The 25145-nt window shown below is 41.2% G+C and overlaps 1 protein-coding gene across 3 annotated transcripts; it reads right to left on the reverse strand.

Annotated features, from left to right (window-relative positions):
- Positions 1–3726: 3726 nt before the first annotated feature.
- Positions 3727–24690, reverse strand: BRMS1L (BRMS1 like transcriptional repressor). 3 transcript variants are annotated; one of them, XM_063440267.1, is made up of 11 exons: positions 24476–24690; positions 19311–19401; positions 17927–18054; positions 16459–16538; positions 11337–11433; positions 11025–11111; positions 8137–8201; positions 7600–7639; positions 5885–6011; positions 5318–5386; positions 4869–4948 (listed from the first exon to the last, which is right to left on the reverse strand). In XM_063440267.1, exons 1-10 carry the CDS (start codon positions 24609–24611, stop codon positions 5320–5322), a joined length of 918 nt encoding a protein of 305 aa, XP_063296337.1. In that variant the 5' UTR covers positions 24612–24690; the 3' UTR covers positions 4869–4948; positions 5318–5319. The 3 variants fall into 3 exon arrangements, with proteins under 3 accessions (XP_063296336.1, XP_063296337.1, XP_063296338.1); XM_063440268.1 differs by having other exon boundaries at positions 5318–5400; XM_063440266.1 differs by lacking the exon at positions 5318–5386 and having other exon boundaries at positions 3727–4948.
- Between the last annotated feature and the right edge of the window lie 455 nt (positions 24691–25145).

A 25145-nucleotide genomic window follows, 5' to 3' on the forward strand; every position in this document is an offset into this window, starting at 1 on the left:
TTGTACAGTGCCGGGAACTCTTGGTATCACCACCTCTACAATACACAGTGTGTTATAATTCTTTGAGTGTCCATTTATGTACATGTACAAATTTTTGACCAGCAACATTCCAGGATAGAATATACCATAGACACCTAGAATGTGACAGCAGATCAGAACCATTCGGCCCATCTAGTCTGCCCAATTTTTCTAAATAACTTAATAGGTAATGCCAATGAAAAATTAAAGTTTACAATAAGTTATATATCTCAACCCTGTAATATAATGTGTGATAAGTTACAATGTAAAGAAATGAGGACATACAAAATGATGAAGATTTCAAATATAATATGGCACATAATGACAGTTTATACAAATTGTCAAGTCAAAGAAATGAAGGCAATAATGAAGACAATACATAAGGTTTTCTCTCCCCTCCCCCCCCCCCTCATATTAGGTAGAAACATTACATCTATCATGTTCAATGTAATGTACATCTGTAGCTAAAAGAAAAATATCTTCAGTGAGATCTACTACAGTAAGCAAGACTGATCAAAATAGCTTAAGGATCTGAAAAATAATACAATTAATCAAAACTTTATTAAATTCAGTTGCTTTTCCTTAAAATTGTTTAAAAATAAAAAAAATATATATGATTGCTAGAAACAAGGTCAGTTTATGCATAGGGACAAAGTCTACTACTGCTCATGGTAGTGGCCTTCGGTTTTGAGCATGGGAATGCTAAATGTGTTCTTAAAGAGGCACTCCAAGCACCATGACAACTGAAGCCTACAGGAACAGCTATGTGACAGGAGTAGTCACAAGTTACCGAGAGTTCCTTGGACTCAAGTTCCCACTTTCTCTTAAGTTATTTGCAGGAGCTCAATCTTAATAGTTCCCTAGAGCCAAACTCTGCGGTGCAGGACTGGCTCACGGGCTGAGATCGCCAGCTGAGTGTTCTCAGCCAACGAACACCTCCCTGCACCATATGTCTTAGTTTAGTGCAACAGGCTTCCAGATGGAAGAGGTGGCAGCAGCACCCCAGCTTGTCAAAAACTATTTTGCAATGGTTTGATATATATATATTTTTTACCCCAGGGGCTGTCAGGGCACTAATGACACACAATAACCACTATAGTGGGCTATTGTGGTTATGGTTCTTGGGCTGTTGCTATAAGGGAACACTATAGTATTACGAATGCAAACATGTATTCTAACACTATAGCGCTAGGGCAGCAGTTTAGGCACCGGTTCCCTTCAGATTGCAATGAAGAGATATTTTACTTGCTTTACTCCTTTGCTGTGGTTGGCCCCACCTTCATGGCTGAGATCGTCAATCTGGATGATCTCAGCCAATCCAATGCTTTGCCATAGATAACCACTGGGAGACTCTCAGAGGCACTGCAAAACTCCACACCAATCAGCATCTTCTAAGAGACTAATTTATCATATCAAACCAGTGCTTTTACAAATTTTGGGTGGGAAATCCACCTCTTATCTAGGGCAGTGGAATTTAACTTTTTTTTTTTTTTTAAATGTCATTTTAAACAGATCCAGTTTACCTAAAATTGCATTACCCATGACTTGTTCTCCAATCAAAATAGTATGTACAATAAACTGATAACTAGGTAAAAAAAAACTTCAACAAAAACACCCCAGAAATACTTGGGGAGAGCTTCTGGCTCTCACTGAAGATATTTAATACAGGCTAATGCATTTTATTATCAACAAAAATAAAACAAACTGAGGAAATTGTAATCTCATAGTAAAAATATAAAATAAAATTCAAGAGACAAGCATTGGGATACACATGTCAAAATTGGTCCAATGAAGAAATGCGATCAGAATGGAAGACAGACAAATTATAAAATATGATGAATTAATTGACAGACCACAACAAAGTACAAGCAGTAATAAGAGGTAGTACTTAAAAGACAATCAGGCACTGTCAAATAGTGCTTGTTACAATACAATGAATAAAAATAAAAAAATTACACTGGCATAAATTCTCATCACAATGCCCCCCCCCCCCCCCCCCCCATCTTAATTACAGACCGGTAATATAACCAATGCTTTGAGAAAATGAGTAACCGATATGGCATACTTGACAGCCCTTTAAGAGTTTAAACATTTTTATAATAAAAAGAATGTTTGGCATATTAACTTTCCAACTTGTGCTAGAATGATATTGCTAGAAGTAACAAACCGTTTAAACATGGAGTAGCAGTCAAGACAACATTGGATAAAATGTGTAAGCCGTCCCTCAATCACCATGGAAACAGCACAATGCAAGCAGCATTAAAATTGGTACTCAATCAATTAATATGTCCAAGTTACATTTAAAAGGATTTTAAAAAGAGGGAGGGAAACTGGATGGGGGAAAGAATGCATAAAATAATTTCCTTGCTACCATTCCTATATAGTTTATTTTTTATTTTTTTTTTTTAAATAATCTCATTTCCCTCCCTTGTTTAGACACAGGGTAGAAAGAAGATGTTGCCGCCGCCCCCTCGTTCTGCGTGTAATCAATAGACAAGAGCAATTTGCACATCTTAAGACTCCCAATGGAACAAAATAATTTGGTTTAACCCTGAGAGGTCAAAATTCTATTTTCATGTGTCAACAAAGCTCTTATATAGAAATAAATAGGATTTGTGAAAGAATAAATAGATGGAAAACTTATATGGACATTGTAAGCACAATAAGACATGAATATATTTGTAGTGGTTATGGTGCTTTATGTTCCTTTTTATGATTTTACAGAAAACATATACGTCAAAGTATACATTTATGTAGGGGCAGAGCTCGGGGAGGGAAGTAGAAGTCCGCCATCACAGAGACTGCTGTAAAGAAGAAGTGCCTAAAGGGTAGATCCCAAGATGTTGAACTACAACTCCCATGATGCTTTTGTGTGCCTTTTTAGAATGACAAGGCATCATGGAAGCTGTAGTTTTAAAACATCTGGGGATCCACCTTTTGGGCACCCCTGCTGTAGAGGCAATCTGCATCGCTTCACTACATTTGACACCTAGTTGCAAGGAAAAAAAATCTTAAGACATAACATTTCACACTATAGAAAAAAATAAAAGCGGTAACATTTACACAATCCCCTCCCCCCCAACCCTCCAAAGAGTATATGTTGGGGGATAAGAGAGATATATCTATCTTAAAACCATTGTACTTTGGCATACAAAGGCTTCTACACAAAGTAGATGAAGGATAGCAGATGTTTAAAGCCCCTCTGCACGACACAGAAAGACTGAATATTTTACATTTATTGGCTAAATGTAGCCGGTTAAGAGGAATGAGGCATAGAATTATGGTAGGTTACGTAGAAATATAGGTTTAATAAAAATAATACAGGGTAAGTAATAACAGTTTAACAGTTGGCATGGGGACTATATAAATCTGCGTTTACTATAGCAGTTTCCAATAATCTTATCAGTTAATACACGCTCAGTGGGCTACACCAGGTCATCTACTGAGATGTCCACCCAGGAACCTGTGTAATCCAAATACTCAGTTTGTAAAACTGTATAATTTGAACACGATCATTTTGTATTTAGGCACTTGCAGACTTTCAATGAGTGTGCAAGCTTTAGCAGCACGATTAAATTAATCCTATATTACGGCGTTGGACGTTCGAGAACATCTCCCAATTTCATGGTTAACCTCTTAAGGACACAGGACATGTGTGACATGTCATGATTCCCTTCTATTCCAGAAGTTTGGTCCTTAAGGGGTTAAAAGACTGCCGGTTCCAAAATAGGCAGATCAACTGCTATTTGAAATGTAACCATTTATCTTTAGAATTAATTCAAGGTAAACAGGACTGAATACATCAAGTTTGGTCCAAGCTAGCACTTCCTTCAAAGTATAGCTTAAACAGGACAGCTAGGTGCATACAAAGAGCAAACTAGAACAATATTATCTTTTCATTAATACAGGGCCCTAAGAGCATACATCCTTTTGTAATACTATTAGGCAGACAGATTACCACCTACCGTCTTCTCTGTCCCTTTCCTCCAAGAGATTGGAGAAGAAAAACTAAAAATCAACTTTAAGGGGGGTGGGTGGGGAATAAACAAACCAAACAAAAAAAACACACACTACTAAAATCAGATTTGTTTTGTTTACAAGTCACATATCTTGAAATTAAATTCTGCAAAGACACTTGAAAAAGAAAAATCATTAGAACAGGCTACTGCAATTCTACTTACAGCTTGTGGAACTGCACATGAACTCACAATTAGAGAGGAGTCATAAGTGTCTAGGTAATGCAGGGAAGCCAAAAAAAAAAAAAAAAATGTCACATACACATATACAACCGTATCACTTAAATCTGTGCAGTGGTTTCAGATATATGCATGCATATAAATACTTAAAAAAGGTGTGAGCTGCACGCAGTGGGTGATTCGGCTTAGAAAGCTTTGTCTGATTAAGTTACCAGCATTCTATATCCATTTGTAAATACTGTATAAAGTTGGCCAACCACATAAGCTTTAAAGTTTCCCACAGTCAATATTCCCTTTTGAAGAATCGCACAGCTTAATAGGATTTGGCAATAAATGAGGTCACGCTGTATTTCAGATACCATACTGAACTCAAATACATCTATAACATTTTCCACTGATGATTATCTTAATTGAATGCACAATATGATAAACAATAACATACAGTCAACACATACACACTCACAAGCACAGGCTCGGTAATATTTGCAAATACAAGAACACAGGTAGTTAAATATATATATATAGAAAGATATCTATGTATATTCCTTTGAATGGCACAGATTGTCCCAGAGGCCAGTTCAGAAATGACAAGTGGCAGTTGAAACAAGGTACATAGTCAGATGTGCTTTATGCTGTATTTTCCTTTTTGAAGCTGTGAAATATATAGTTTGGACTTGCTGCCATCTTGTCTTTTAAACCAAACTTCTTCGCTGTTTATTGTTGTAATGATCGCACTAAGAAAGGGGAAAAAAATTAAATTAAATTTAAAAAAACAAGGGGGGGAGTGGGGGTGACAGTAAAAGTAGATTTAATGTTCGTGGAAAAAAAAATTGAGTATAAAATAAAGCACAAGAAAAAGGATACAATTTAGAAAATTAATTTTGGGGTTTGTATTTGGAACATCTTCCTTTTTTACGGTGTGTTTAAAAACAGATTTTAAACCTAAATAAACCTCTAAAGATCATTCTTTGCATTAGCACACAAGGTGCAGTGATTTTTTATTTATTATTATTTTTTTTAAATAGTCTTCACACTACAGTATAAAAAGAAAACCTGAAGAAGGAAAGGCAGTTGGTCAGGAGATGTGTGGTTATGTTACATACCTTTAAACAGATTGCAGAGTCATGGGAATAGCGTATGTCTCTATAAAAGCCTCACCTTCATGGAAGCATCTGTTAGGAGGAACCTGATTATTAATATTTCTTTTAGGTTTACTAAACTGAAGGAGTGGGGCATTTAAAAAACAAAAAACAAACACATACAGCAAACCAATAACAAAATGCACTTTCTACCAGCTAAGTAGCAAGCACGGGTATGTGTTGGTATCCCACGGAAGCTTCAGATAAGGCAGGCATTAGCCAGGTTCCAAGGGCAACACTTTAATGTGGGTAAAGGCATGGAGCGGCTTTTAGCCCCACACACGTCCTACTTAAATCTGCATAATAAACCAAGTTTAAAAAAAAAATTAAAAATGCTCATGTTAGGGACGATTCTGCCCCTTTATGGTCCATCTACTTTTGGGACTGCCCAGTAGAGAGATTTCTGGGAAAGAAGCAGCCCTCAAATGTTTCCAAGTAGCTCATTATATTTGGAACAAAAATAAAATATGACAGTATACTGTAGTATGATAATGGTATATTCAGCTATCCTTGTTTTAGAAGGTCCTATACCTGGTTGGGTATTCATCCTTCTTGTCAATGGAGATGGCTTGTCCTCGTCCGTACCATTCCCCATCATAGTGTAGACGACCCTCTTCTGATTTGGCACTATGTTGATGTTTCTCCAGTTTTACAGTCACTAGAGAAAAAGAAAGAAAAAGTCTAACTAATAAAAAAAATAAAAAAATAAACACTTTATAAAACTAATGCAAAATGTAACTTATGTGTGTAGAAGTTATAGGTTGCCAAGGACAGACATTAAACACAATGAACTTGCAGTAAGGGAGGGAAAGAGTGTGCAGATGAAGGACACATTGAGGAGTAAACTGTCAGAATGAGGAAGCCGAGTGAACCTTGAAAATGAAGAAACAAAAGCAGTTTCAACTTCCTCCATGTCTCAGCCTATCAAATGGCCAAATGGCTTTTACAAATGTGGCAGATTTCGTTTGGGTTTTAAAATGAATGTGTTCTCTGTATGCACTAAAATACTCCCACAGCAAGTGGATTGTAGGGCTGCACAAAACATAAAAAACAGAAAAATGTATGGGGAACCAGAACAAAATAAATTCACCCCCTAATCAAAACACCCAATCGGGTAAATCAACATCCTGCATAAAAGAACACAAACAAAAAAGACAAAACCCACAACCATGAAATAATGTTATTGAAACAAATCACATACATAAAATGATAAAGTGAAAGTAAGAATTATTACACAATACTAGGGTCACATTTAAAGCATGGTATAATGTTGTATTTGAAGACCTATAATTAGTGCAAAGTTGAAAATTCTATATTTTACTCCACACATATCTATGGTTTCAGAATAGATCGGAGCCACTAAGTGACCAGTGTATAGTAAAAGGGAAGAACCTAAGGAAAGGAGGTTATTTAGTCTAGGTGCACAAATATACTAGATTCTAAAACAAGTCTACTATAAATACAGACTACATGTAAATGCTGTTTAAAGAAATAGCAACAGAGTTACAAATAGATGGAAGAACTCATGGAAAAAAGCAGAAAGTTTCTCGGCTAAAAATGTAATCAAAGACTAGCATTATATGATACAAAATTCACACACAAATAATGTTGAAAATATTGCTATAACAGCTGTGGCAACAAATGGCAAACAAACTAAACAGATTGTGCCAAAAGAGGACGCTGAGCTTTTTTTTCTCTCTAAATGTAGGGTTTAGTGCGTCTTTATTTAATGAATTAATGATTTCCAGTACGAACCAATCTATGGTCGTGTTGCATTTTATATTTATACAAGATGAGAATTACATTTTAAATACAGCCAAAAATAGTGCAGTGTTCTTTACATTCCATATACACCTATGTCTCGGAATTTATACACGTGATGTCTTTTACTTGCTTGATTTGCACTACAAAAATAAAGAATGTTAAAAAAAAATAAAAAAATTATATATATATTTTTTTAAATACAGAATACTTTTTACCCCACTGTTAATGAAAATTAGTTACATTTCCTTACTGCATTGTTTTGATTATGCACTAGATGTGAGTTTATCTTGCTTTGGTTTCCCTGATAATTTATCATTCTAGCGGAATTAGGGTCAAGCCCTTAGCTTCCATCTAATCCATTATATGTATAGTGTGTAAATTCTCATTTATATACAAATGAAAGATACAGATTTAGATATTACTATAGTGACCGCCGGTCTGCTGTGTCTTGTATGTCTAAAATCTCACCGACCACAACTTACCTTCTGACTTTACCCGATGAGGTCCTAATGTGGCCATGGCCTGGATGATAAAATGTTTAGGGGTAAAAAAAAAAAAAAAAAAAGAGAGGGGAAAAAAATGATAATGTATTTCACACATTACTCTAAGAAAACAACATAGTAGGTGTTAATTACCAAGTTAAAATAATTCTCAGAGAAAATTTGCAAACATTTTATCCAATAACAGCCTTGCAAACAGATTTTATCATGTTATAATTTCTCGGTTTTGTAATACATTGTGTGAATACATTTGTAACATCAGCCTGCATTTCCTAGAATTACAAAATGTAGTATGCACTCATTGATATGGACTTTCTCAGCAAGGGCTCAAAAATAAAAATCAAAATAAATTGTTATCTTATATATGATAGTCTATTGAAGCATTGCATTAATGTATATAATAAATAGAACCTCAAGCTGTTTGGATTGTAAAACCTCCATAAACTTTGACAATATGTTTTTTTTCTTTCTGTATAGAACCCTTGACAACGTTAAATTGCCAACACTTCATAAACTCACCTTCCTTATTGTTGTCCAGTCTTCAAGTATATCCAGGTCTTGTAACATGTAAACAATATATGGACGTAAGAAGGATAAGGAAAGCAATACTTTGAAATATATATTCAGAACACATTTCCTTTCTAGAGAGCTACGAAAATGGAAAACTACAGTAATCTGGTGGCAGTCACCTTAAAGGACCACTCTAGTGCCAGGAAAGCATACCCGTTTTCCTGGCACTAGAGTGCCCTGAGGGTGCCCCCACCCTCAGGGACCCCCTCCCGCCCGGCTCTGGAAAGGGGAAAGGGGTAAAAACTTACCTTTTTCCAGCGCTGGGCGGAGAGATCTCCTCCTGCTCTCCTCCTCCGATCCTCCTCTTCTCCTCCCCGTCGGCTGAATGCGCACGCGCGGCAAGAGCTGCGCGCGCATTCAGCCGGTCACATAGGAAAGCATTCACAATGCTTTCCTATGGACGCTTGCGTGCTCTCACTGTGAAAATCACAGTGAGAAGCACACAAGCGCCTCTAGCGGCTGTCAATGAGACAGCCACTAGAGGACATAGGGGGAAGGCTTAACCCATTCATAAACATAGCAGTTTCTCTGAAACTGCTATGTTTATGAAAAAATGGGTTAACCCTAGAAGGACCTGGCACCCAGACCACCTCATTAAGCTGAAGTGGTCTGGGTGCCTAGAGTGGTCCTTTAAAATGGGACATATGTGCCAAATATCCCAAGAAACTATTTTTTTCTATGGCTACTTATGATTCCAGCAAATAAAAATAGCTAATAATTGAATTTTTGAGGATTTGTCAACAGAATTTGTGTAAATATTCATTGAAAATATGGAAGAGTCAGATAATTGCATACCCATTTTAGTCTAAAGCAGCCAAACTACTGTAGTAGTTATGGCACAAGGAATGACCTGGTGCCCTCCAAATGGTCTGCCAACCTACCTTGGCCTCGCACGCTATAGCTCAGAAGAGCTAAAAGAAGCTCCAGGCAGGAGTTTGCGGCTCTCAGTGGCAAAGTAACTGTTGCACGGCTGAATGCAGGTAAGTAGTCAAATCGATTTAACTACTTACATTGGGGAGAGCCACTGGCACACTAGCCATTATGGCATGCTGTAGTGGTTATGGAACTTGAAGTTTTTAAATAAATACCAAAATATTAAGAATGGAGGACTTATGAATAATGCGTTAAGAATTCCAGATGTCTATTTTATATAGATAAAAATGTAGTTATGAAATATTAAGAGGCTATTAGAAAAGTGCATAAATACTGTGGCAATATAGAAAACAACTGTTTTCTATCAGTTATGGCAATAATAGATTAAACATTTTTTTCCTTAAATATATTTTGCACCATCTGCTTGAAAATACATCTTCGGATGAAGGCAACCAAGTCAGTTGTCCATTCAGTCCTAAGAACTACATCTTCAAATGCTTAAAAATCCCCTAACTCAAATGTAATCTATACAAAAAGCTAATCTGCTTGTGTGGGTAGATTTAAGGCCCAGCTGGAGAGTTGCGTGTAAATGCAAGGTTAGAAGGGCTTTGCTGCATTAATCAGATAATTGGTTATGATGGCAGTAAATGGACATTCTGCCAAATTCCTGGGAAGACAGATTTCAATAAATGGACGACTACCAGCAGTTTAATACATATATAGGACCATTAAGTGATTACTAAAGGAAACTATTAAAATAGCAATCTTACAGAGCATGGGGGGGGGAGGGAAAGCACTCAAATTAAAGATGTAACACAAAAGAGGAACATTTTTTTTTTTTTAATCTCTAAACTAAAGGGAATTTGAAAAGAAAAAATATTACATAATATATTTATCACATTCCCTAAAAAAAATAAAATAAAAAAACCCACTACTTTAAAACAATTCTGGTTTATTAAAAAGTGTCCTCTAAGGGACACCAAGCACCAAAATCACTACATCTTTATTTTTGCTGTTTTGGTGCCTAGATGCTGCCCCTTTTCTCAGACACTAAAACCTCGCCATTTCTGAAAAAACGATAAGGTTTAGAAAACATGCTTCTAGTCGCTCTCCAAGAGCCACGAGAAACGCTTCCTCCTCAACACATTCATTTTTTTGAAGATCTTCACACAATATGATGATGCAGAGCATGGCTTATATTTTATAAGAAGCATTGAATTCAATACTTTTCATTAAGAAGTATTGGACAGGCAGAACATGGAAACTGCCACACGTGTCCTGAATACTTCTATAGAGATCTAACGGGACAAAATGCATCAGGGTTAAAGAGAAACTGGCTTGGAAGAGGCTTCTAGTGCTGAAGTAAAGGCAAGTTAAATGGCAATTTTTAGTTTCCCTCGGCACTGGAATCAGGCAAGTGAACATAACCCTTCACAATGTGGGGGGGATGAACACAGTGTTAGGAATTCGTCTTTGTATGCCTAACACTAAACTGTGTCAAACTAAAATAGAATTTCAGAACAGAGGCGAAGTTGGAAAATGTTTTCTGTCTGAATTCTGAAATTTTGTTTTAAATTCACTAAAATTCTCAAACTTGCAGGGTTATTCAAAATATTAAATTGGACATTGCTAGAAATATCTTTTTTTTCTCACCACTTCCAGTTACAAAATGGACATTTACCTAAAGCACAATTACTGGGTATGGGCAAACCTCAGAGATACCTTACATGCGGCAGTTTTCCCCTGAATACTCCAAGACATAACGGAAAGTGATTTTAGCTTCTTCATGGATGCCAGGTTGCGGATTTACATGTGCTGGCATGCATAGTGTGAATATACAAGGCAATGATTTGACATAACTTCATTTAACCATCAATGGGACGGGTGGCTCATTAACTAAATTTATACAAACTAGACCAATATGAAAACAAATGGGAAATTTACAGAAAAAAAAAAAAGGATATCAGAGACAACAACAGGTTTTTTCTTTTTATCAGGACTGAAGGGGTCTTTGCGCTTCCGTCGAGATTGCAATTCATCATTCCATAGCTCTGCGAAGAAAAGCCATACAAGAACAGGCATCTTAACCAACCAAATAACAAGAGAGATAATACACACAGTTTGTAACTAGCGAGGCAGTCAAGTCAGCAAGCATCTTAGAAGCTGCAAGACTATTAGATATTAGTGTAATACAATTTTTACCATTATCTAACAAATTGCAGTACTTGTGACATATTAGACCGACTGGTTTATTTCATAAACGTAATAATATTTACCTGACGTGATATCTATACTGTGACGGTCTTCTTCCAGCCTGCGGATTTTCTCCTCTAGTTCACTCTGGACCGTGTCGTAGAGCAAAAGTTTTTCACTCTGAAATTATATAATTAATAGGGATCAAAATTTCAAGCCATATGTTACTCGTCTGGTCTTAAAGTTACTTTGCAAAAAAATAAAAAAATAAATAAAAAATACATATATAGTGCTCGACTGTTATGGGTTAATCAATGAATCATGTAAATGGTACTCAATAGGTAGAAAAACCTGTTACACCAGCATGGTCATAGAAACCATATATAATAAACCCATGGCACACTAAAGTATTGCAGACTTTATTTTCTTAACATGTAAATTACACATAGTAAAAATAAAGTATTAAAGTGCATAATAGATCACATATGCCATCACAATAATCAAAGGTAAAGTGCTCATGCATTAAAGCGGCACTGTCATGCCGAACTTACCTTTCCTCAATCTCTTCCTCTTCTACCCCTCTCTCAGGATCTGTTCTTCTTTTCTTCCTGTCTCCTTTAGTATTCTTTAAAACCATAAGACAAAGTAGGGACTCTTTGTCTTATGGGATTCCTCCGCTTGACCAGCTCTGACCAGCGGAGGAGCAAAGTGTGCTTCATTTCCGCTGGTCAGAGCAATTTTCCCATGATCCCTAGCTTTCCTCCCTGTTCCCACAATGCTTCCTGTCAGTATTGCCGAACGTCCTGTCACTTAGACAGAACGCCGGCAAAACTGCCGAATTGCATCCTAACAGAATTCTCCATTGGTGTTAGGATGCAATTCGGTACTTTGTTTGTATCGGAATTTCATTCTAATGAATGAACTTCCGATCCTATTCATTGCCGCGGCTGCATCTTGCAGCCGCTTAGTAGATAACTCCCTAATTCCCACGGTATCAGGGAGCTATCTACTAAAAGGCTGAAAGACCTGAATTGGTCTTTCAGCCAACTTTACTAATACTAAGTAAAGATTACTTAGTATTAGTAAATAATATGCCCCTACTCGCTATACCGCGAGTAGGGGCATGTCTAGTAAGCAGTGAGCAGCCTGTGGCTGCTCACTGTAAAAAACAAAAAAAAATAAACACCCCCCTCCCCTGCGCAGGGGTTAAAGATTGGGGGGGGGGGACCTACTGCCCCCCCCCCGGCCCCCACCCCTGCGCGGTGGGTGGGGGCCCTAATAAAACAATAAGGGGGGGGGGACCTACTGTCCTCCCCCCCGGCCCCCACCCCTGAGCGGTGGGTGGGGGCCCTAATAAAACAATAAGGGGGGGGGACCTACTGTCCTCCCCCCCAGCCCCCACCCCTGAGCGGTGGGTGGGGGCCCTAATAAAACAATAAGGGGGGGGACCTATTGTCCTCCCCCCCGGCCCCCACCCCTGAGCGGTGGGTGGGGGCCCTAATAAAACAATAAGGGGGGGGACCTACTGTCCCCCCCCCGGCCCCCACCCCTGCGCGGTGGGTGGGGGCCCTAATAAAAACAATAAGGGGGGGGGACCTACTGTCCTCCCCCCCCGGCCCCCACCCCTGAGCGGTGGGTGGGGGCCCTAATAAAACAATAAGGGGGGGGGACCTATTGTCCTCCCCCCCCTGGCCCCCACCCCTGCGCGGTGGGTGGGGGCCCTAATAAAAACAATAAGGGGGGGGGACCTACTGTCCTCCCCCCCGGCCCCCACCCCTGAGCGGTGGGTGGGGGCCCTAATAAAACAATAAGGGGGGGGGACCTACTGTCCTCCCCCCTAGCCCCCACCCCTGCGCGGTGGGTGGGGGCCCTAAATGAACCCCCCCCCATCAAGGTGACTAGGGGTCCCAAGCCCCTAGTCACCCCCCACCCAAAACATTCTATCCCCTACCTACCCCCCTCACCCTAAAAATAGTGAGGGGGGAATAAAATAACTAACCTGTAAAAAAAAAAAATTAAACTTGCCATTTGACGTCTTCTCTTTTCTAAATTCTTCTTACTTCAGCCCCCCAAAAGGCCAAATAAAAATCCATAAACCCGTCGCACTTTAAAAAAAAAAAAAAAAAACAAGTGCTCTGTGTCATTTTACACAGCGTGGGAAAGTTCAATTTTCCCACGCTGTGTAAAATGACACAGAGCACTGTGATTGGATGGCTTGAAATCCATCCAATCACACTGCTCTGTGTCATTTTACAAGCGTGGGAAAGTTCTTTGGAATTTTCCCACGCTTGTAAAATGACACAGAGCACTGTGATTGGATGGCTTGAAAACCATCCAATCACAGTGATCTGTCATTTTACACAGCGTGGGAAAGTTCTTTTGAATTTTCCCACGCTGTGTAAAATGACACAGAGCACTCTGATTGGTTTAAACCAACCAATCATTGTGTTCTAAGCCTAATTGCAGGGCGGGGCAAGGCTTTATAAGCCTTGACCCGCCCTGCGGAGCTCAGTACGCGGCGTGCCCTCCATGGGTGAAGATTGATTAATTTTTGTTTGCGCTCGTTTTTTTTTTTTTTTTTTTTTTTTAAAGTGCGACGGGTTTATGGATTTTTATTTGGCCTTTTGGGGGGCTGAAGTAAGAAGAATTTAGAAAAAAGAAGACGTCAAATGGTAAGTTTAATTTTTTTTTTTTTTACAGGTTAGTTATTTTATTCCCCCCTCACTATTTTTAGGGTGAGGGGGGTAGGTAGGGGATAGAATGTTTTGGGTGGGGGGTGACTAGGGGCTTGGGACCCCTAGTCACCTTGATGGGGGGGGGGGGGTCATTTAGGGCCCCCACCCACCGCGCAAGGGTGGGGGCCAGGGGGGGAGGACAGTAGGTCCCCCCCCTTATTGTTTTATTAGGGCCCCCACCCACCGCGCAGGGGTGGGGGCCAGGGGGGGAGGACAGTAGGTCCCCCCCCCTTATTGTTTTATTAGAGCCCCCACCCACCACTCAGGGGTGGGGGCCGGGGGGGAGGACAGTAGGTCCCCCCCTTATTGTTTTATTAGGGCCCCCACCCACCGCTCAGGGGTGGGGGCCGGGGGGGAGGACAGTAGGTCCCCCCCCCTTATTGTTTTATTAGGGCCCCCACCCACCGCGCAGGGGTGGGGGCCAGGGGGGGAGGACAATAGGTGCCCCCCCCTTATTGTTTTATTAGGGCCCCCACCCACCGCGCAGGGGTGGGGGCCAGGGGGGGAGGACAATAGGTCCCCCCCCCTTATTGTTTTATTAGGGCCCCCACCCACCGCGCAGGGGTGGGGGCCAGGGGGGGAGGACAATAGGTCCCCCCCTTATTGTTTTTATTAGGGCCCCCACCCACCGCTCAGGGGTGGGGGCCGGGGGGGAGGACAGAATGTCCCCCCCTTATTGTTTTATTAGGGCCCCCACCCACCGCGCAGGGGTGGGGGCCGGGGGGGGGGACAGTAGGTCCCCCCCTTATTACCATTTTTTTTTTTTTTACAGTGAGCAGCCACAGGCTGCTCACTGTTTAGTGGACATGCCCCTACTCGCGGTATAGCGAGTAGGGGCATTGGGGAGATTTTAATCTCCCTTGTGCTATTATGGGGGTCATATTGACCCCCATAGAGTGAGGGGGGACATGGGGGGCTTATGAAGTGGTGGGGAGCACTGCTCCCTGCCGCTTCTATAGTTACATATTACAAGGAGGGAGCTGCACGCCGGTAGCTCCCTCCTTGTAATAAACTGAACGAACAAACTAACACTGATACTCAGTGTTAGTTTGTTCATCTGATTTTTTCTATTCATTCATTCGTCTGTCTGATGAATGAATGAATAGGTGAAATTCCCGTTCGCATGTCCAGGTGTTTCACTGGGCATGTGCGGGAATCTCACAGTCTGTGTAGTGTGGGTAGATGACGTGTCCCACAGGGACTTCACCTACCCACACAAAGATGGCGGCGCCCTGAATAAAGATCGGGGCAGAAGATAAAGAATTAAAAAGAGGTAATGTGGGGGGCTTAGGGGCATTTGGGGGTGACTAGGGGGTCGATTGGATGTAGTGGAGGCGGGAGGGGGGTTAAAAAAAAACGGGATTCGGCATGACAGTGCCGCTTTAATCTAGAAGTTTAATGTCTAACATACTGACCAATAAAAATCCCAGCATTTCGGCTATTGCCCTCCTAACATTACTTGACAAAGTCTAGAGCAGTGATTTCCAAACCAGTCCTCAAAGCACGTCAAGATGTGACATTCAGATAGCACTATATTCAGTTTTATTTCTAGTGTGTATACTGGGGTATTTCCATGGCCACAACACCGCAGACTGAAGGAACATACTACCCAACGCTTGGCAACATAAGTTATCTCCAGGTCTGGAACACCTTCCTATAAAAGGTCCAAACCCATCAACATATCCACAGACTGGTATAGTACTGCTAAGGCGCACATATCTCGAGCTGTTCATAAGTCCCAGAAAACTAAGTGCTATTCTTATTTAATTATTCAGTTACTAAAACTACTACACTATATTAAGTTGTTTTTTTGTCCACCCATCTTTCATGTCGTTTCACCACTACACTTATTTGAGGACACTCTGAAGGTGCGGCTTCCCTGCACTCTTTATACAGTATTTTATTTCATAAAAGAGCCACATGGCAAATTTATACAGATCCTGCAGATAGCACAAAGTTCAAAGAAAATAGCTTGGTAAACAGGATACAGACTATCAGGTTCCCATTCAACCTTCACACTACTTGGGTCATTTTACAGTTTTAGCATCAATACATTTTTCATGAGGAATTCTTTTATCATAAATACAAAAATATAAAAAAAAAGTGATAGAAACCGATTATTGACCAGACAAGTGGGATAATGTGATTGCATTATTGGAAAGACAAATGGGACATGGTCCCATAACCTGCAAGTGTTGAGGATTGACAAGGAAATTCTAAAAATACCAGTCCCCCCTAGCAAGCATGTTATCCGACAGGAATTTGCAAAATAAATAAAATCACATTTTAACCCCTTAAGGACTGAGCCAAATGTACACGTTGTGACATACATACATACACACATACAACCAAGCACAGCAAGCTTACACCATGGATTACGTTAGTCTGTAATTTACACTTCACTGGGTGGATACAGATACAAGGCTCAGTCATACAACTTTCTGCTTCATAACACAAAATACAGATTTACCTCACAATGCTGGCGTGCAGCTTGGATTTCACAGTCATGTTTGTTCTTCACAGATTCCAAACACAGTTCACGGTATATTCCTTAAAAAGAAAAAGAAAACAAAAAACAAACCTTGGTGAAAACACAGAGCAGCTGAACATGTAGGATACATTTTTATTTTATTTTATTTTTTTAAACCGGGAAAAAATAATTACCGTACTGACAGCATATGTTTAAAACCACTAACATTAGTAAAATACAGTAGTATATATAATGGCCAAGAGCAATTTGCAAATGGTTATAGCCTAGATACTAATCTTTAAAGTACAGGTTACTTGAATTCTCTTTATCTTAGGATTAGTGGCAGTACATTTTGGGATCTTGTGTAGCTCTTCCCAAGGACAAGCTGGACAGGAACCAGCCGATGTTGCAGGACGTTCTCTTGAATTGGTAAATGCCATAAAATGCTATTTGAATGTTCCACAATATCTGAAAACTTACTTTGAGTGTCAAACTGCAAGAATCTCACTTTGAATCTCATCCCTTGTGGTCATGAAATTCACTTCTGAAACTCAAAATATGTTCTCCAACTGCTGAGAAGGTCTTCTGAAAGCGACCAAACTGCTTGTTTATGATGTCCTCTCTGCTCTGTGCATTTCATTTTCTTCTACCCAACACAATTTTGCGTCAGTGTAGACCGGTATGGGTAGAGTCCCCCCCCCCTGACAATTCAGGTAGGCCACAGTTATCCAGTTGTTAGGTCACAACTCTGCTCTTAACTCTTACAGACTGCTTTTAATGCCTTAAATTTGGAAGACAAGATATCTTCTGGATTCCAGAGATCCCTTGTAGTCCTCTATCCTCAATGCACTCACCAACCTGATGCAGTAGTGACGGTTGTATCGATTACCCAGAAATGCAGATTGAAAGAAACTCCTATTGTAATAACAGCATAATTTGCAAAGACCTGATGTTTAAGCTGGGCAGTTGTCTTAGCAACTGCCCAGCTTAAACATCATGGTCTATTTTTGACATGGACTAAAACAGGCATAGGCAACCTTCGGCACTCCAGATGTTTTGGACTACACATCACATGATGCTTTGCCAGCATTATGTGTGTAAGCATTATGGGAGGATGTAGTCCACAACATCTGGAGTGCTGAAGGTTGCCTACCCCTTGACTAGAATAGACTAATGGAAGAGGATGTCCTTAAATAAGTCCTATGTTTCAGAATGTTGTGTCTGTTAGTTGCATACAATGGAAGGAACACCTATGGTATGTAATGCTGCTATCCATGCAGGAAACTCCACTGTAACCTCTGGATGAATTAAACCCAACGTGCAGTGAGAATACTCCATTGCAGCCGGCAAAATACATAACTCTCCAGGCATATCATTTATATTGGGAAGCACGAGTGGTTTTCGGCATATTTGTGATTTTCCTCACACTAAAAAAAAAAAGTGTTAACTAATAAAGTTAGCTTCATACCTGCAACTTTTGTTCGAATCTGCATGTTTTCCTGTAACGTTGCCAATGGTTCCAGATACTCAGGAGCTTTACCAGCTATCACTTCCTGCAGCTTGGCATCCACCTGGCTCAACCTCTCTTTGTACAACCTCGAAATGCAGAAAAGATAAGACATTCTGTAATGACAGCATGTATGGAACTATACAAATTGGGAGATTAAAGGGCCAAGCTACGCTATGAATGCTTGGAGTAGAAAATGAAGATGGACAATATAGCTAGAAGGGCTCAGCTGCACACACATCTCCTCCCCAGCCTTTCTGGATCCTGTGATAGTCTAGTGGCAGTAGAAGCATGCCAATAAATACACAAAATGAACAAAAAAAATCAACCCCATCATATATAAATCAACATCCTGAGGGTTATAAATAGTTAATATAATCAGTGAATATATATTTGAGTGCCCAATTAGTGACATCTCTATTGTTTTTACCAATTGTGTTTAAATAGTACAATTCTTTTTTTAAATACTATTAGCATCATAACCACCTTTTTCCACTCTCCCAGTTGATTCTTGATCGATCCATGAAAATACATGAATGGAGTTATTAAGCAAGTTGTTAAACCTATTTATAAGTGTATTTCTTTGAGCGGCAGGTTTATCAATGCCTATTCATGAATGAAACATCCTCCCTGACTTGTGCTACATGCTTGGAAAATGCTACAGCACTGAAAACAAAAACGTGTAAAATAGTTAGATGCATTGTCTGCAACCAAGCCAAAACATGGATCCCTACATAATCCTGTTTGGTTATGAATTGAGGGGCATGGGGTTTTTAAAGGGAGACTATAGTCATCATAACTACAGCTTAACATAGTTCTGGTAAATACAGTCAGTCCCTGCAGGCATTTTCATGTAAACATTGCCTTCTCAGAGAAAAGGCAGTGTTTACAGTGCTGCCTAGAGACACCTCCAGTGGCAGTCCCCGTGACAGCCTCTGGAAGCACTTCCTGGGTCAGCAACTTTATGCTATTCATGGAGGTGCTGAACTTTCCCCATAGAAATACATTGAGTCAATGCGGATTGGTGCAGTGCAGCATTTATTTCTATGTTAAAGCATAGGAGATTGTCAATTCTGATGACCTCAGTCAATGAGGCAGAGCTGGGATGGGGACAGCGTCCGCGAACATGCGCAGCGCTGGTAGGCAAGTTTTTAGGAGGAGGAGGCAGGGACCAAAATAGTGTTTTTACCACTATAGGGTCAGGAATACACGGTTGATCCTCTAATACATGAAATAATTTAAACACCAGCTTAGCTTGTTCCCAAGAATATTAAAGAGCAACAGGGTAAAATTACACGTAGTTCTCACACAGGCACATTAGATCTGGAAATCTAAGTCCACTCACTGATCTTTCAGATCTGTAAACTGTTTCTCCAGGTTGGACATTTCATCGAGACATTCCATTCTGCGTCTTTCACAATCCTCATCGTCCATTTCTACAAATGAGAGAAAAAAGTACATTTTAACACTTTATACAGTAATACCATCTATGGTCTAAGTGCGTAAGGGCACAGCAGTAAATCTGGAAAAAGTTCTATTAAACGCTGTCTCCTCATAATTTGCAAAGAACCCTGGCGGTGGCTGCTCCACTGGCAACGCTATAGCCGAGGGGTGCAGGGGGAGGCGAGTTCTACTTACTTTAATCTGTCTCTCATGGAGACTGCCATCTTCTTACTGCTGGGCCTCTTCAGCTGACAGAAGTTGACATAAAAGGTACAGCACTGAGGCCTATGGAGGATCCTGGAAGATCCTCCATATTCAGACTTTCTTCCTCCTCAGCCATCAATAATAAATTTACAAAAAAAAATGTAAAAAGTTGGCTCCACTTTGTGTCACACATAGGATAGCTGCCATTTGGAAATTAAATACAAATAGAATAGGGGATAATCTGCTAAAAACAGATACAATGGAAAAACATAGCGTTTAACTGTGTGAGAGTGAGTGACAATGTGTTAATTACAATTGACCACTCACAAATTTTCAGATGGAAAACAGCCTTAAGTGAAATCCTTTCTTCAATATTCACTGTATTTTCTCATCTTCACACTCCCATCAGTAGGTAAGAAATATACAGAAAAATGTAGTGCACTTCCAGAGTGTAGTAAAAAAGGAAATTTAATAACTTACATATAAGCTTAAAACAGTTGACATATCACCACTGGGCGTCTTACGCGTTTCGTCCTAAAAATCGGACTTCCTCAGGGACTTGGTGAATCAGTAACAAAGATATTTCTTCTTCTGAGTTACATATTCCAACCTACTGATGGGAGTGTGAAGCGCGAACTATGAACCATTAAATAAAATTCAGATTTATAATGTAACACGGATGCCAGAAGCCATGTTGTTCACTTATCCTGTAACATAGATGTGGAAGTTCATTTTGAAACTCGGACTTTAACAAACACACATTCCTAAACCATAAATTTGGGGATCTCTCAGACGGAAGGACTAACAGGGGAGCCAGAATATAAGACAATTATACAGAAAACTGTATAAATATTATACATTTAGTATTATAGGCTATTTTTTTTTTTACAACTAGAGTTAGTTTAGGCTCAGTGTGCCAATCATGTTTTTATTTTTACCCTGTCACAACAATTGTGCATTAAAGCGGCACTGTCATGGCCAAATCCCGTTTTTTTTTTTTTTTTTTAAATCCCCTCCCCTCCCGACTCCACTACCTCTAATTGACCCCATAGTCACCCCCAAACGCCCCTAAGCCCCCCATATTACCCTATTACACCCCTCTAGTTTTTAAGCTTTATTTTCTGCCCGTAACCTATGTTCTGAGCGCTGCCATCTTTGTGTGGTTAGATGAAGGCTCTGTGGGAAACGTCATCTGCCCACACTAGATAGCACTGTGAGATTAAACACTTGGGCATGCGTATGGGAATTTCATCTATTCATTCGTTAGAAATGTCAGACGAACAAACACTGAATTGGTGTTCGTTCAGTTTATTATAAGGAGGGAGTTACCGGCGCGCAGCTCCCTCCTTGTAAAATGTAAAAATAAAAGCGGCAGGGAACAGTGCTCCCCGACACTTTCAAAGCACCCCCAGGGCCCCCTCACTCTATGGGGGTCAGTATGACCCACATAATAGCATAAGGGAGATTGAAATCTCCCTAATGCCCCTACTCACTATGCCGCGAATAGGAGCATGTCTATGGCTGCTCACTGTTTTAAAAAAAAAAACCTAGTATGCCCACACCCGAGCCGCGCTAGTGGGGGCTATTAAACTGAAGGGGGGACCTATGGGGGGAGGACCTATTGACTCACAACACTGATTGGCTGGCTTAGAGCCCAACCAGAGTGCTATCCGTTTTACACAGAGCACTCAAAATTGGCTGGACTCCAAGTCAACCAGAGTGCTCTGAGCATAATTGCAGGGCGGGGCAAGGCTTTATAAGCCCTCCCCCGCCCTGTGGAGCTCAGTCTGCGCAAAGCCCTCACCGGGTGAAGATGGATTCATTTTTTGCGTCAGGTTTTTTCTTTTCCGTCAGAATTTTTTTTACAAGTTCAACGAGTATTATGGTTTTTATTTGGCCTTTTTTGGGGCTGAAAAAAAAAACAAACAAACAAAAAAAACAGACTACATCAAATGGTAACTTATTTTTACAGGTACTTAGTTCTTTTATCCCCCCCCCTCGCTATTTTTAGGGTGAGGGGGGTAGGTAGGGGATTATTAATTTGTTTTGGGTGGAGGGGTGACTAGGGGCTTTGGGACCCCTAGTCACCTGGGGGGGGGGGGGCAGACAATAGGTGTCCGTCCGTCCCCACTTTCTCATTTAGGACCCCCACCTGCCGTTTAGGGGTGGGGGCCGGGGGGAGATGATAATAGGTCTCCCCCCATTCTCAAATACTTTCCCCTCCCCCCCCCCATTGTCTTTATGGCCCCCACCACCCCGCTCGGTGGTGGTGGTGGTGGTGGGGAGCAATAGGCCCCCTCATTCTCATTTAGGGTCCCCACCCGATACAAAGTCCCGAATTGCATCCTAACACGAATAGAGAAACTGTTCTCAATCTGTTAGGACGCAATTCGGCAGTTTTGACGGTGTTCTGTCTAAGTGACAGGATGTTCGGGAAAAGTGAAAGGAAGCATCACGGGAACAGGGAGGAAAGCTAATAATTGTGGGAACATTTCTCTGACCACCGGAAATGAAGCCCACTTTGCTCCTCTGCTGATCAGAGATGATCAGGCGTAGGAATCCTCCATAAGACAAATAGTCCCTACTTCGAATGAATGAAATTGCAATCAGATCGCGGCTGCATCTTACAGCTCTTAGTAGATAGCTCCCAAATTCCTAGAGCATTAGGGAGCTCTCTCTCTTTTTTCTTTTGGGGGCCCTAAAATAAAATAAGGGGGAGGGGAACCCTACTGTCCTCCCCCCAGCCCTCATCCCCGAGCGGCAGACCTATAAGGGGAAACAGACCTATTGTCCTTCCCCTCAGCCCCCACCCATGAGCAGCAGGCGGGGGCCCTAAAAGAAACATCAAACATGGGCATAAATAACCCCCCCCCGGGTGACTAGGGACCCCCAAACCCCTAGTCAGCCCCCACCCCCAAATTCTTTTTTTTTTTTTTTTTTTTATAAACAAATAAAAATAATGAGGGGGACGAGAAAACTAAATCCCTGTAAATAAAAAATAACTTCCCATATGATGTCTTTATTCTAAAATCTTTTTTCAGCTTTAAAAAAGGCCACATAAAAATCCCTAATACCTGTTGAACTTATCAAATAAAATAAAAAACCCAAGCGCAAAAAAACAAAAACCAGTGTTTTTATGAGTCAAATTACACAGCATGGGAAAATTCCAAAATACTTTCCCACGCTGTGTAAAATGACACAGCACTCTGGTTGGATTTCAAGCCAATCGGAGTGCTGTGACAGGTAAATGTAGAGACTTACCTGTCAGATCACTTTGGTTGGCTTGGAATCAACCAGAGTGCTCGAAGCCTTATTGCAGGGCGTGGGAGGCTTTATAAGTTACATTTAGTCCCCATTACATTTAATCTTCCTTATGCTATTATGGGGGCATATTGACCCCCCCCCCCCCCCCCATAGAGTGAGGGAGGACATGGAAGGCTTCTATTTTTACATATTACAAAGAGGGAGCTGCGCACGCCGGTGGCTCCCTCCTTGTAATAAGCCGAATGAACGAAGAGGTCTTCGTTCATTTGTTTGAAGTTTCAATTCATTTATTCGTCTTTCCGATGAATGAATGGATGAAGTTCCTGTTCGAATGCCCAAGTGTTTAAAGGGACACTCCAGGCACCCAGACCACTTCTGCTCATTGGAGTTATAAGCCTGCCTCTTTCAAATCGGATGTCAAATGAGGACTCCACACGTTTCTTAGGCAGTACAAACATCCGCTCAGCTTTCCATGATGAAGAGGAGCATTGCGGACCTGATGCCCATATTCAGCAAGCACATTTAAACTTCCCCATAGGAAAAACTGCAAAACCACCATGTTTTACATTGCAGGGTTTAAACTAAAGGAGCACTACACCCAGACCACTTTTGACTTCAGTGGTCCTTTAACCTCTTAAGGACACGTGACATGTCATGATTCCCTTTTATTACAGAAGCTTGGTCCTTAAGGGGTTAAAGATTGTCTGCAGGACGGCAGAACCTCCTAAGTTTTGTGCACCCTGTAAATCACCAGGAGCCGACGATGGACCAGAGTTAAAGGACCACTATAGGCACCCAGACCACTTCAGCTCAATGAAGTGTTCTGGGTGCCAGGTCCATCTCATAGAGAATCTGCTATGTTTACATCAAGGTTAATCCAGCCTCTAGTGGCTGTCTCACTGACAGCCGCTTCCACGATTCTCACTTTGAAAATCACAGTGAAGACGCAAACGTCCATAGGAAAGCATTGAGAAATGCTTTCCTATGGACTGTTTGAATGCGTGCACGGCTCTTGCCGCGCATGCACATTCGGCACTGACATCGGCAGAGGGAGGAGAGTTTCCCGGCGCTGGACAAAGTTAAGTGTTTAAACCCTTCAGCATAGCGGGAGTGGGGCCCTGAGGGTGGGGGGGAACCTTAAGACCCTACAGTGCCAGGAAAATAAGTTTGTTTTCCTGGCACTATAGTGGTCCTTTAAGATGACGGCAGCACCCGCAAGTGAACGCTTCAATTAATATTTATAAAGCACCAACAAATTCCGCAGCGCTGTACAACGGGCGGACTGACGGACGCGTATTTGTAACCAGACGGAGTTGGACGCGCAGGAACAGCGGGCCCTGCTCAGCGAGCTTACACGATTTCTCCCAGCTAACACTGCACAACATGGCAATGTCACCTCTTGGGGGGTGGGAGGAACCCCAAAAAAGGGAAACAAACTGTTATAAATTGAATTTTATAAACAGAAGAAGGATTAAAATAAGATAAATTGAGTGTAGATAATACAAAGCCTTCCCCCATAATGACATTATATATATATATATATATATATACACACACACGGTAGGTAAGTAGGTAGGTAGGTGGGCTGGGCTCACTTACCGGAGCTATCCCCCTCCTCACTGCCGCTGGAGCTGTCCGTGTCCTCCTCCTCCGTGCTGCTGCCCTCATTCTCGGGGTAATCCACCTCCATGTCATTGTGGTTGCTCTCCTTCTTCTCCCGCGAGTGGACCGGCATTTTTGGCCTTCAATCCTCTCCGCCTGCACCCCCCGGAGACCAGCCAGCCCAACGAATGCGCGCACACTAACTTGCTGCCGCCTAGTCCCGCCCCCGCCAGCCTCCTCCCCGGGCCGCTGATTGGATGGAGCGCCCAGCATCGGCATTCCTGATTGGCCCGAGAGGGGTTTATTGTGCTCGACGTAGGCTGCAGCTTGGTAGGCGCGGGGCCTTTCGGGGGAGGTAGTTCTTTTACTAAGACGGACGTGCCCGAGAGCATTGGGGACCGGACTACAGCTCCCGTCAGGCATTGCTACGCAGCGTGCTTGTCGGGTGGTTGATAAACAGAGAGGACGCCAGTCTCTACCAATCGAGTACATGCAATGTATCTTGGCAATGGCAATGTGCATTATATGGTGCTCTTTCCTAGGGAGACTTTAAAATACTAAAAAAATACAACTTAATTTTAAAAAAATTACTCTAAAAAAATTCTAACAAGGCAAAATAATAAAAATATAAAATACATTGAGTTCTGGCTCTGGGAAATATTTATAT

Source organism: Pelobates fuscus, chromosome 13 (genome assembly GCF_036172605.1).
Source record: "Pelobates fuscus isolate aPelFus1 chromosome 13, aPelFus1.pri, whole genome shotgun sequence".
NCBI lineage: Eukaryota > Metazoa > Chordata > Amphibia > Anura > Pelobatidae > Pelobates > Pelobates fuscus.